Consider the following 14163-nt stretch of genomic DNA (forward strand, 5'->3'; position numbering starts at 1 on the left):
TTACTGGCCTTTCTGATCTTGCCTTGCTGTATTAGTTCTGCCTATGTGTTTGCTTTATGTGAGCTTCCAGAAGCAATTTTCCTCAGAGAAGAAAATGCATAAATCCTTGAAGGTTAACTTGTGAGAACTCTGGCTTTGCTGGATGCTTAAAGAATTTCAATTGCCTTCTGAAACCATCCTGTCACTTTAAAAATAACCCCTGAAGTCCCAAGCAATCACTCTGCCTACAAAGTCATGTTTTCTCTCTCTTTCAAAGTATATATCAAAATGCAGAGTTCTCTTTAATAGGGAAGTATTTCTTTCCCCCCACTGCTTTTTGTGATTATTCCTGCCTAATGTCACATACTATCTTCTGTGGCCATTCTGCAAAGTAACGAGTTGTACTAAACTGAAGTTCTCAGTAGAGAGGAAAGTGAATTTTTTAGGAAATAAACCTCCTATTTTACCCTGCTGGTTCATTTGGGTATATAAATCTTTGCCTGTATTTCTGAAGCCTTTAAGGAAGCATTGTCTGTTTAACATCTCATATACTGAAATAAAAGAACTAAAGGTTTCCCAGTGTAATTTGAAGGAACAGGCTTTAGTACAAGCTAAAGCATTTCTCTTTCCATCCCCTCACCCACAGTGCAATTTGGGTATGGAGTTTGCTGCCACAGCATGTTGTGAACATGAAAAATATATAGGGGCTTAAAAAGTGAAATAGAGGATCTAGTGGAGAAGAGGTGAACCAGTGCTAATGGGCAGTGGTCCAGAGGGGACCTTTGTTTCCGAAATATCTGTAACTGATTATGGCTGGGAGGAGGAAGGAGGGAGGGATTACAGTGTGCATGTGTGTGTCCTGCTTCCATGTCTAGGAATAGTGTATCTCCTATTCATCACTTCTAGAGATGGGGTATGGATTAGCTGATACCTTTTTGCCTGTCTTTATGCAGCTTCCTTTTGTTTTTACAAACCATGTTGATTATAATCCTTATTGCAAGTATGATTTAATTCAATATTTTTCTGCTGATGGATATGTTTAAATATAAATAGTAAAGTGCTCTGAAAACCAAAATCCTGTCTTTTGATTGGTAATCTTAGATAGTTTTCTGCGTTTACAGAAAGATGCGATAAGGGTAACTGACTGCCTTCTTACTGTTCATCAGCCAGCTTCACTAGCAGGCAAAGCTTTCAACCCCCGTAGCACATCCCAAGCTGCCCTTCCCCAACACTGTCCTGTGGTGCATGTGGCAAACACAGATGAGATGGGAAGTGATTGATGTCCAAGGCACCAAGATGAAAGTTTTCATGCATTAACTGCAAATTTGAAGCTTTCTGTATTGCTGGAAAATGAGCACAGGCCGTTCCCTTTGATCTTATCTTCTTAAGTGACTCTTGCTCGTTCTTCCCTGCATCGGTGCTTTCCCATCTTCTTTCTTTCTCTGCCTTTCTCTGTGTCCTCTTGTAGGTCTAACAACAGCAGCAGTTTCTGGGCCAGGGTTTGCAGCTAAGGTCTTAAAATGTTGATATTCTGGCTATGCCAGGCTGTGGCTGAAACTTAATAGATGGGTGTCCCTTTGTGTGTGTATACTCGGTATATAAAGGACAAGGGATAATAATTAAGACTTAGAGGAAATTTCTTTAAAACAGCCTTCTGAAGCCATCTCAGATGGTCTGAATTTCCCTAATGCTTACCCATTCTTGATTGTACCAGTACATATAATTTGCTTATCCAGGTATTTTTCTGTGAAGTGAATAAAATATAGTCTTTGGTGTTGAAATTAAAAACCTGTGATTTCAGCCGGATTGGATTTGATAAAGCTATATCCACCATTGAATGCCCACATTCTGGAAATAAATTTTTATTAAGCAAACCTGTCAAAAATGAGGTTGAGATATTTATTGTGCAGAATAAATTTAAATAAAGTGTGAAACTAGGATTTTTTTATTACTTCTTTATTGGAGAAGACTTAGCCAGCTTTATCAGGTTGTCAGATAGTCTCTGCAAGGTGCACTGGTGAAGTTCAGGGTAGGATGCACCTGAAAACTTATAATTATTTCTCTTGACCTACCATCAGAAGAATTTACTTCTGGTCAAGGTGAGACATTAGGGGATGCACTCAATTGTGTGTAGGTTCGCATCCCTTGGGAAAGTTGGCTTTTAGTGTTGCCTTTTGGAACAGACAGGAGGAGCACTTTGAAGGCTCTCACTCCTTTCCTTTTATTTCTTCAGAGGGAAGGTTCAAAGGAAGCTTTAGTTCTTGGTTTATAAACATACTGATTTAGCTAGAACATAAGGAGTTTCATGCTGATGCACATTCAAACAAGTTTTGCTGGATGTTTGCTATTTTGTATTAGATAGCTGATAGAATTCCTGAGGAATGCCTTGAGTTATCACTAGGGCTATGTTTCAGAGAAACACCCAGTGTAGTAGAATCACTGCAAAACATTCTGCTGAGTGGTGCATCAATAAATGAGGCTTTCATAAATGCCCAAAATGTGTCTCCCCTCCCTGTCCTGTCCCTCCTGCCCCCTTCTTCCATTCTAAGCTATTTTGTAGCACTTAAGGAAGAAAGTAAATGCAATAGCTGTCAATCAGTTGCGGGTATTTTCCTTTTAAGAATATTAGGGAAGATCAAAGAATTTCAAGAAGTCTGTGTAATTTGAATTCAGTGGTATAAGATGCTTCATTGGCTCTCTGATTCACAGATATTGTGCCCACAATACTCTAAAATGAGAACAAAAGTGGTTGTTTTTATTTGATGCTTAAGTGAGACAAAGACAGTAATGAAAATAATTTCAAAGTAATGAAAATGAGTTGTAATGACATAATAGATAGGTCATTTTGAAGGGTGTTTTCCTTTCTGTCTACCTCTTCTTTTAAGTAGCATGAGTTTTAGGCTGTTTGTTCTTGGGCTACTTTTCAGAGGGATTATGTTTAATGATAAATGGCTTGTTATGATGTGGTGGATAAAAAGAATGTGCCATGAAAGCAAAAGTAACAAAATAAAATTATACCTTAGATAACTATATCTATTTCTTTTCTCTTTGTCTAGCTGTGTATGCCCAAAGGGCTGTCTTTCAGGACGCAGGCAGATAACAGAGATCCGCAGCTCCATTCATTCATCATCACCAGGGAAGATGGCTCTCGTACGTACGGGTTTGTGCTCACGTTCTACGAGGAGGTCACAAGCAAGCAGATCTGCACAGCCATGCAGACACTCTACCAGATGCACAATGCAGAGCAATACAGCAGCGTCTGTGCCTCCTCCTCGTGCAGCATGGACTCCCTGGCCAGCAGCATTGATGAGGGTGACGCTACTTCCCTCGCCAAGCTCCAGCGATACAACTCCTATGACATCAGCAGAGACACACTGTACGTCTCCAAATGCATATGCCTCATCACCCCTCTGCCCTTCATGCAAGCCTGCAAGAAGTTCCTGATCCAGCTCTATAAAGCAGTCACCTCCCAGCAGCCGCCGCCTCTGCCCCTGGAGAGCTACATCCACAACATCCTCTACGAGGTGCCCCTGCCACCCCCGGGGAGGTCGCTGAAGTTTTATGGGGTTTACGAGCCCATCATTTGCCAGAGGCCTGGGCCCAATGAGCTGCCGCTTTCTGACTACCCTCTGCGGGAGGTCTTTGAGCTGCTGGGCCTAGAGAACCTGGTCCAGGTTTTCACATGCGTTCTTCTGGAGATGCAGATTCTTCTGTACTCACAAGGTGGGCACTTGTCCAGCAATACATGTTGGGTCTGTTCCCAGTGGGCAGCTCTTGGGCAGCTGCAGCCACCGGAGCTAATATAAAGCTGTTGATTTTCAGCGGATTTGTGAAACGTCAGAATGTAATGAAAAAATGTGAGAGAAATGAGTCTATCCTAATGAAAGCGCTAAATAATTGTTTCCTCCAGGCCGTCTAGGTGCCACATGTTTAATTATGCGTTGTATTTATCACTTGTGACAGCTAGCAATAGAATTCAGTTAATTATTATCCTTACATTGCCCTTGATCATGCTGCAAGACAGCATGAAACTAATCCTCATCTTCTGCAAAAATACCAGCAGAAAGTAATACATCTTGCAGAAGACACTCTTGCTACTTTCTTTTACAAATCACAGCGTCATATTGAAGTCTGGTGAGATTTCCTCCCTCCCATATGATGGATATGTTCTGGTCAAAGCACTGAGAGTTTTTTAGCACTTAGAAGCTGAAGCTTTAATGCTGTGTTGGAACTGAGTGGAGTTACAGGGCATGCCTTCGTAGTCCTGCTTGAGATATTTGGGAACTTTTTTGACAAGGATGCTGGTACATCTTTTTAAGACACTTAAGAAAGCAATTGGGAAAGGCTAGCTACATTGGCAGAAGTTGCTTGCACAGGGCCTGTCAATGTTGAAGTATGGCAACAAACTTTTGTAAATCTGGCCCGTACCTTTTCTCTTCTGGTTGTGTCTTTGCAATGGTGTAATACTCTGCTACAAGTTTTGAGAATCTTGTCTTAGTGCTGGGCATGCTCTAAGGTTTTAAACCCCAATGACTGTTTTCTGTATGATGTTGGTTGCTGTGAGTCTGGCCCTGGTGATATTCAGGTACCGAAGGGTATGTGCTGGAACTGTTGCAATGCACTGGTGCCCAAAAATGTCAAGTTTAAGTTTCTTGATGACTTTCAAAGGGTTGTCCAGACTTATCAGAGGTTCCTCTAAGTCTCACTGGATGCCTGTCTGTATAATCTAGGTTCCCAAATGGCTTCTGTGATGCTGACCCTAAATTAATAAAATGTGTCTCCAGGGGAAAAGCTGGGGGGGGGGGGGTGGGAAATGATCTTCAGACTGGAATAAACAGCATGAAGCCAGGAGGTATGCATACCTTTTAACAAAAAGAAGAAAAGATGCTGAATACCTAGACTTCTGAAGAGATATGGTTGAAATAATGGACAGCTTGAAGTGGAGAGGAGAGAGAGGATAGGAAGTCATCTAAAATGAGTACCGGTAATTGAACCTTCAGGCTCCAAAAGGGAACCTTGGGTTTGTCATATAAAAGAAAAGGTCAGTAAGTGTGTAATAGTACTAGTGAATAAATGACTGAGAATAGGGAGGTGGAAGGAGGGTGGTACTTCTGAAAATTACTGAATTCAAAGGATTGTCAGTTCTTTGCAGAGCATTTCTCCACATGGACTCCTGGGGTTTGCTTTCAAGAACCGAAAATGAAGGGCTTTATCTGCTCTCAGTTTGAAGTGTGAGCAGAAATCCTGCTGTTAGTTTTGATTAGGCTGCTTTTCCCCTCCCTTCTGCTTCTGTGTGCATGTGTGCTTACCCCTTTCTTCCTCTATTTGAATCATGCTGCCTTTGCCACTTGACACCAGGGTTTGACATTAAGCAGCAACACTGCTGAAATGCCTCCCCATCCCTCCTTGTCATTCCTTGCTTATGGATTCAATGAGAACTGAGATTTTTTTTTTTTTTTTTTTTTACTGTGAGCTAGTAGCATTAGGAAAAATCTGCTTGTCAGATTACACTTTAGTAATATTTTGTGCAGAGAAAGCACAACCTGCATATGCATTACTTCTGTAATAGTCCTTGAGACAGAGACAAAATACCCACTAAATAACTTTGACTCAATTTTCAGTGTCACCAAAAATTAGATAAAAGTTTTTCTGGCTATAATTTAAGGGTTTGTTTGTTTTGTTTGTTTTCACTGTGGGGTTTTTTTAGATAAAAATGAGATAGTGAGAATTTTCTCCGTCCTCCAAAATTCAGATTTTTTCTTTTTCTCCCTCTATTATTGGTGAATCTAGGGATGTGTTTGACACGACCTTTACTTCCCTAATGTAGATACAACTTGATGGTGCATGGGGAAAAGCATACAGTTGTATTAGGGAAGGTCTGTGATTATGTAAATAGCATTGTAATGCTGGTTCCCAGAGGTGAAGAATGTGGAGTGGAGGTCAAGCACAAAGCCTCAGTTTTGGCATATCCTGAGAGCCAAGTGCTTGACTAATGGTGCACTGTGGCTTCTTTTAAATGTCAGTCTTGTGATTCCTGAAAGAGAAAACAAAGCAGCTCTTTTCCTATTTGAGAGATAACCAGCCTAGATACTACGGAAATCTCCTCTCTAAGCTTTGAGAACCATCAGGGAGAAATGCTTTCTTAACTCCAAAGTTCTTTCAAGGCAAAAGATGAAAAGAAGTTTTTGGCTTATGTATCTCTTGTTCCAAAGTAACGAACGAGTGATTTTGCAAATTTGTCCTTCTTTCCCTTTCTGCTTTAAAGAGGATGGACTCACTGCACTGTTTGCAGTGGCCTGGCCTTTCTGCAACCTTCCTAAACTCCATAAGAGATTAATAGAAGATGGTCTTGGTGTCCATAGGGTGCAATTTCAAGCAAGACTGCATTATGAGCCCGAAGTCAGAATTCACTGAAATGCTACCATACCCAAGAAATCAGAGCACTGGACCAAAACCAACCTGAGTTCATGAAACTATTTCAGTGAGAACACTGCTAATAACACATGGGAAATGTAATCTGTTGGGAGTTTTTTGTGGTTCTCCTAGCCCTGTTGGAAGGAAAAGCTTGGAAAAAAAAATTGTTCATCTTTTTAAAGAATAAAGACTTATTTTGGAAAGTTGAGTGAAAAATATAAATTGTTGCTCAACTCTGACCATACAACGATCCTGCTGAGAACCTGAAACTTATCACTAAACATCTCTCCACTAAAGGCAGATTGCTTCTTGCAGCCAAGAAAGAGTAAGAGGGATATGAAGACTGCAGACTCTGGGAGCAACTGGCCAAACAGCTTTGGTTCCACACTTTATAGGCAAGCATGGGCAGTGGTTGCAAGCATGGCAAAAGGGTGGTGGTCAAGTGGAGTTGTGCCTAGTTGGTGATAATGGCAGTGAAGGCCTGACAGAAAGATTGCACAGAGTCTACTGGCTTTTCTGGAGTGCTTTTTCTCTAGTGAATTAGGAGTAGATAATGAAAAAGTTTATTTTTAACACTGTAGCTGAGGCGTAATGTTTCCAGCAGCCTGAACAAAGGCATCCAACTAAATGAAGAGGTGAGGGTGTTGGGTGACTTTACCCAGCTTGACCCAGCTGCGTTCCCAGCACGATATGAGAGTGCCTGGCACAGCTCTGCTGTGGGGACAGGACCAATTACTAGCTATTTGTACCACAGCTGCTACTGTCAACTTTGTCCATCTAGTTCTGTTCATGGTGTTCTATGGGTGAGTGGTATCCCATCCCAATTGAGAAAATTAAGGGATTGCAGTGGACTGTAAATTCACTTTGCAGCTGTGGTGGTCAAGCAGAGTGGTGGAGAGACTGACATGAAAACATGATGAGCTAATTTTTTCAGCTCACTTTTTAAGCTCTTTTGCTCCCGAAATATTTAGGACTGCAGGCAACTACCTTAATCCTCCATTTCTCTCAATTTATGGTTTAAACTTTAAAGCAGCCTGGTGCTAAGGAGCTATCACCATGGCTTTACAAACCAGTTTGAGAACCACTGGTGTGGATGATTATGTGTTTCTGGGGCAAAAGCTACTATGACCAAAGCATTTCAGCCTGAAGATGTGAAATGTCTGTGCAGCTTGGGAGCAGCAAACAGTGCTGTGGCAGCATTAGGGCAAAACGCAGAACAAGGCGAGGATAGCTTGGGAACTGTCAGACATCTGTGCTTGCACCCTAAATGACAAGACTGAAAAGACAAGTTCTTACTGTTAATGGAGACAGTGTGGACTTTCAGAGAGTTAGTCAAAAATCACTGTCGGTGGGTAGATGTGATAGACTGCTCCAAGTGCTGACTTTGGCCTGCAAAGGTAGTACAGAAAGCTGTACCTGAAAGCACTAGAAGCAGAACTCCTATGGCTTCAGGTTACATCTTCCTGCGTATAGAGAATACTTTTAAGTTTAAATAGGGCCAAATTTTAGCAATGAAGTTTTGAAAACTGAGGGGAGGGATTAGATACCTTTTCCCTGCAGTTCTTCAGAGTGCGGTCTTTGGATTGCAGCTTTATAAACCTCATCCTCTAAAAATCAAAGCCTGGATTATGATGTGCTCCTGTGACTTTCAAAGGAAGGGTATAAGAACTGCCAGACTCCAAGTAAAGCAGAAAAAAATGATAGATTCATACTTGTCACTAAACAAGGCACACAGCGTAGCACACATCTAATGTTGTGTAAGCTTGGGTCTTACAGACTTTCATTTATGAAACAGACTTGCTGTTATAGTTTTATTATAGTTTATTCAATCATAGACATAAATACTCTTGCAAGTGCCCTTTACTTTATTCAGAGCACAGCTCTCCTGTGCGACCATGGAGATGTAAGGATATTGTCAATGTCCAGGCTTCCAGCAGTGGCCAAGGTAATAATAACACTCTGCGATAGCTGCTACAATTTCCCAAGGATTTGTAAGAAAAAGCCACTGGCATGAGATGTCTGCTGGGGAGACATGAATTAAACTGTGGGTTCTGTGGAAACCTCGGCAATCCATTTTTTATGTCTGCCTTTTTAGGGATTTAAAAATGAGAGGGAACATGTGGATGAGATAAAGATACACTTCTTAGAGCTTAGGCTGTTTTCACTCATCATAATTTTGAGCATTTCCCAAGTTGTTTTCTAAAGGGCTTGAGTAATTGCTCCTCAAAGATTTAAATATTCTTTGCATTATTTTTTTTCAATCTTAGAGATAGTAATACATATCACTGCATATATAATTGCCTGTAAAAAGGTAATGTCTGAAAAATCTTTCTTACAAAGTCTGTTTTGGGGGAGATTTTTTAAAACAAATATATGGATGATGTAATTGCCTTTTAAAGCTAAATTAGGCTTTTACATTCCAATTATGCCAAATAATTGACATGGCACTCAGAAGTGATCTTGAGCAAAGTAGTTGGCTGCTGGAGTCTATGTCCTGGCGCAGGGCTGCTGCCTGCGGGGGAGGCTGCTCCGACCCAGCAGCCACAGGGACCAGCAAAGGGCTCCCTGCGTTGTCAGGGGCATCTTCATGTGTCCTGTTGCTGCCTTGTCAGCTTTGTCACAGACTTTTTTGCCCTGCTCTTGGAGGCTTAACCATGCTGGTAATGGGAGCTAATTCAAGTTTTCCTGTGAATTAATTCTTAAGGTGGCTCTAAATCATAAACTAATTTATGCTGAACCATTGATGGCAGGCTGTGACATGGATAAATCGCATAAATTGAAATTTATTGAAGAGGAAGTGATTTTTTTCCATTAAGCATTTGCCAACAAGGGAAAATGGGAAGAATTGGCCTTGGTGAATATTGGCCTCGGGATGTTTCCCTTGGGGCAGAGCTGACCCCCATTCTGAGAGGCTAATTCTTAGTTCAAGCAATTGGATGCAAGCTCATTTTGATCATCCTGTTTAAGAAAAATATGTCTTTTCAGATTTGCATAAATTGCTGCTCTGCTTTTATCTTGTAATTCATGTGTTTGTATCACTCTCTGGTAAATCCACTCTTCTGTCGGGGATAAAGGGTGTTGAGAAACCATAGGTTATTTCCCCAGGACGGTCTGCTGGTTACAACCCCACATCACTGATCTGTCCAAGTTCTCTGAAGGCAGCACTGGTGCAAGATGATTTCTATGGTGCATAAACATTTCCTGAAGCATTTTTTTGCATTTTATCTGAACATCTCTTGAAAATCACCTGGTCTGGCTTGTCAGTCATTGCAGCTGCTGGTACACAAACCAGATGAAAGATGGAAGCTTTGAGGGTGCTTTGAAGTCTGTGACACTTATACGCATAGCTTTTGTGAAGCTATTGAGATCTGATTTGAAAACCTCTACTTTCATAAACAATTTTTGTCTCAGATGTGAATTTCAGATTTCCTTTTTCATCTGCTGTATGCTATATATAAACATTACAGATCTGAAGGTGCCAAGCCCCTAGACAGGTCTTGTAACTCTTGTGCGCCATTCCTGACTCACACTCAGAGCTCAAAGCAAAATATTAATTTTTATTTTCCAGTTTTTCTAATATACTTGGCTCAGCTGAACCATATCTTGTTACAAAAAGTAGCAGTTGAAGAGCAGTTGCTTATAATAATCTGAAGAGGTAACATGTGGAAAAACTGCTAGTTACCAGGAATGTTTTAATGCTGGTTGAGGTGTTTCCTTCTGAAGAATTAGCTCTTATTTATTAAGGTTCATTGATTATTTTTTTCTCTGTTTTTGGCTTTGTTTTGTTTAGAACTATTGCTTAGAATCATTTTGTTCCTTTTGATTCTCTTTGAGAATGTCATCCGATTATCATCTTCCAGGATACTTATTTAAATACGTGGCTTTGCAAAGCTGCACATGTTCAAAAAGCAGTAGAGGAAAGGAAGTGGTGCCCAGGTAACCCGTCTTTTCAAATGCTGCCAAGTGCTTTCAAATTGTATGTAAAGTGGGACTTAAAAAAGAAAAGAAAGAGGAAACACAGTCTATTTTTAAACCATTATACTGGATTTAGAAGATCCAGGCTGAGACTCCAGCTCTGCAGTAGGCTTTCTACCTTCATTTTGGTAGGTTACTAGAACAGAGAGTTGGAAAACTGCCAACTTGTTCTTTCATCAGGAAGGCTGGGTATGTTGGAACCAGAATAACAGTGAACTGATCACAGCAAGAATGCCCTTTCTGGTTTGAATGAGTGTGTGTGTGCTCTTACACAAGCCTTATACTCAAAAATTGTGTGGTTGGGCATTTGTAAAGAAGGTCCCAGCTGAAATTCTCTTCTGTTTATGACCAAAGATTTGAACCTGTTTTGGAGGTAGCACCTGAAGAAGGGAGGTCTTAGCTGTTCTGGGCAGGAATAATACTGATGTCCCTTTTCTCTGTCAAAAGGATCTTGGTTTTGCTTTTCTGCAGCATAGGAAGGATTTTGAGATACCAAACTCCTTTGCAGCAGGAAAAATAAATTTTATGTTGAACTTCTTGAATTGCTAAACATCTCAGAGCTTCTATACCCAATGTATAAAATGAAAGAAGAATGATTGTTTTGTTTTCTCAGTCACTGCTTGTGTTTGGACTTTAAGCTCTGGGATAGATATTTCTGCATGCACAAGTATCTGTGGTAATACCACGCTGCTTGGTTATTGTATTATGGAGAATCAATAGCAAGACAAATATTTGTCAACTTTAGTACTCTCTCAGAAAAATATTTATAGTGAATTGATGTTCAAATGCTGAAACCATTTCTATCTCCAGTGCAAAATAGGGATTCATAAGTATACAGGAATCTCTCAGGGTTTGCATTTTAAGTCTTACGTTGTATTTGTGAGCCATGTGAATGTCACCAGACCTTTGTAAAGCATGGCTAAAACATGACGCTCACACAGCGGAGCTGCCGATCTGCGGCAGAGCAGGTCCCCTCTGCAGTTACTTGTCCTGTGCAGGGAAGTGAGATGCAGGAACTTGGCCAAAGGCCTCCAGCAGATGCTGCTAGAACAAGGGTTTGCATCCAGAGTCTTTGAACTTGACTCTGTTGCCCTCTTCTTCACTTAGGAGAAGGTTAAGTATGAGAGACAGACCCATGCCAAATCCTGCTAGGTGGTTGTTAGAAGGCAGCAGTTGCAATAGAAACCCTAGGGGCCACTTTGCCCTGGGATTATCCTCCTTGAACAGTTTATCTTGGAAAATGTCCTGTGTACAAATTAGAGATTTAACTGTGAACACAAAGAACTTGCTGTAGGAACTGTGCTCAGTGGTGTTCCCTGTCCTGGAGAACACAGGATGGTTCCCTGTCCCAAGAAGGCAGGCTGCAGGTATAGGTGCCAAACAAAATAATGTGGTATAAGCTAATGTCACTTTGGGACTGGGGAGAAGTGAAAACCAAAAGAGAGTGATATAGAAATACATGTAAGAGAGGTGGAGCAATCAGATGGAAAGGAGATCCAGGGTAAGAGAAATTTAAAGCTAAAAGTTCATCTACACACTGCAGAGAAACACATCTGGTGTCTGGGACAGTCAGTAAGTCTCCAGACTGTCTGGGTCCTTTCTCCACTGTTCTGGACTGCACAGCAAAGAGAAAAGGAAGGCACTGCCCTAGGTTTAGGTCTCTACTGTCTGTTACTTATTTCTGTACCCAGGGAAGATTTTGCACGGATCAGATCTTTGCTCTAGTGGCAGCAGCTGCTGCTGTGGGCCATCACCATGGACTGTGACCTTCTGCTCATGCATTTAAAGCAGTCAGTATTAGCCTTGTTGGCATTGCAGGACCTTTCACTGCTTCCAGTGTGGCATACACCACATGAGGTGGGTGAGCCCCAAGAAGAGGAAGTGATTTATTTCACAGATCTCAAGAAGTTGCCTTGATTCGAGCCATTCATCTCTCTGAATTTGTGACCTTCTGTGAATATCACCCAGACAGTTTTTACTTCTTGTATCTTTTCCAGATGTTTCTTGATGTCAGATGGATGGGAAACAGTACTGTTGTGTCCCCACTCTGCTCAACAGACAGGCCTTTCTTGAAAGACATTCCCTAAACTGGCAAATACTATCTAATCCCCTATTCTAGCTTTAAAGGTAGGAGCAGGGTCAGAGAATAGTTTTCCTACCTGGGCCTGTCATTCATAAAATAATAGGCATGCAGTTGAAGATCGTTATCAGAGTCTAGTACTGATGGTGGGATAGGGTCTGATAACGCTCTCTCTGTTGATGCAAGCACGCACAGTCTATACAACCCCTGTTTTTTCCATCTGCTTCCATTCTTTCCCTCCTTCCTTTTTTTTTTTTTTTTTTTTTTGTTCTGCCTCCCCTTTCCTCTCTGGTTTGGGAAAATGGAGGAATCCCTTATTTCCAGGTTGTCCTCAGTAACCACATAAGCTTCCCTCAAATGATGATAGGTACAAGAATCTCTCCATCAAAAAAGGCTTTATGCCTTACAGGATAGGTGTCTAACTTTGTACAGGCTTGAAAGTAAATACAAAGTAACTAGACTTTCTTACTTCATTAAACAAATATCAAAAGAACCCTTTCCAGGTTTTTTTAATACTATTTTTCTGGAGCAACCTGGGAACTTCCTTCTCTTCTGGGTATATAATTTTTTTTTTTTTTATCTCTGCTAATCACTAACAAGCATTGCTAGATGGTACAATTAGCCTAATGATTTGGTCATCACTAGGTTTTTTTCAAGAACAGCTTTCCTCATAGTAAATGGGTTACAAAAGCTGTGCTAGTGGCCATGTTAAATATTATCAGTAGCATCAAAGAGAAGTGAGTATGCATTTCCAGAGTTGAATGCCCTTATCCAAAAAAGATACTTGCAACTTTGCTGTGAAAACCTGTTATTTCACATGGCTATGTAGATCATAACAGACTTTGAATTCATCTCATGCATACTAAGACATGCTACCTTCTGTATTTGGTTTTTTTTTAACCTTTAAAGCTTTCAGAGTTATGAAATATTATGAGATGCCTAAGCTTCACCAGGAGGTGTTGTAAGTTGAGTTTGTATAAGTGCTCTTCAACCAGACAGCCAATAGACATGTATAATTGTAGACCATTGCACAGGGAGGGATTCATAAATGGCTGATCTGTAGCTGGGAATGGTTTTGAGGTGTAACCTTGAGACTGACTTGTATGCTTGAAAATAATTTTGAAGATTGAGTGACTAGCTATTAGTGAGACAAGAAGAAAAATGTTTACGCCCTGCCAGCTGACCTTCTGCAGATTGAGGCTGGTTTTCCACAGAGAGGTGCTAGCAAGAAGGAGAATGGGTTATGCAATTTGTTGTTTTAATTTGCATATTTATTCAAGTGCATCTTCCCAGTGACCTCCTAATAGCTGAGCAGTGTCAGATGACAGCACTTTTGATATTGCTGATGTCTGCCAGGGTATCAGGCTGGCTTGTTCAGGAAATGGGAAGGGCCAGGCAAGGTTCCTATCCAGGCTAAAGCAGTCAGTGGGGCTATAGGAAAAAAGCCTTCTTAATCATCTCAAAACCAGTGTGTTCATACATATATCATTAATTTCACAGAGTGGGGCAGAGGGGCTAGAAGACATAGGCAACAACCCAAGTGTTACCAAGGATCTGTGTCTGGCCTTGGTGAGCGTCAAAATCTTTTGGTTGCTCAAGCCAAAGCTCGTGAGACTGGCTTGGCACTGATGAGAACTGGTTTTGGGTACAGCCATAGAGGAGACGTCCCTTCTGCCACTCTTGCTGGTTACTGACATCATAACTGTGCACTCAAG

The 14163-nt window shown here is 41.1% G+C and overlaps 1 protein-coding gene across 5 annotated transcripts in view; it reads left to right on the plus strand.

The window, feature by feature from the left end:
- The window catches only part of DENND5B (DENN domain containing 5B), a 119807-nt gene that overhangs the window by 57124 nt on the left and 48520 nt on the right, over positions 1-14163 (plus strand). For all 5 annotated transcript variants that reach the window (XM_074902071.1, XM_074902072.1, XM_074902070.1 and 2 more), the window contains one exon: positions 3036-3702. In XM_074902071.1, coding sequence (XP_074758172.1) covers positions 3036-3702 — 667 coding nt within the window. The remainder of the gene's footprint in view (positions 1-3035; positions 3703-14163) is intronic.

This window comes from Athene noctua, chromosome 3 (assembly GCF_965140245.1).
Source record: "Athene noctua chromosome 3, bAthNoc1.hap1.1, whole genome shotgun sequence".
In the NCBI taxonomy this organism is placed as follows: Eukaryota; Metazoa; Chordata; class Aves; order Strigiformes; family Strigidae; genus Athene; species Athene noctua.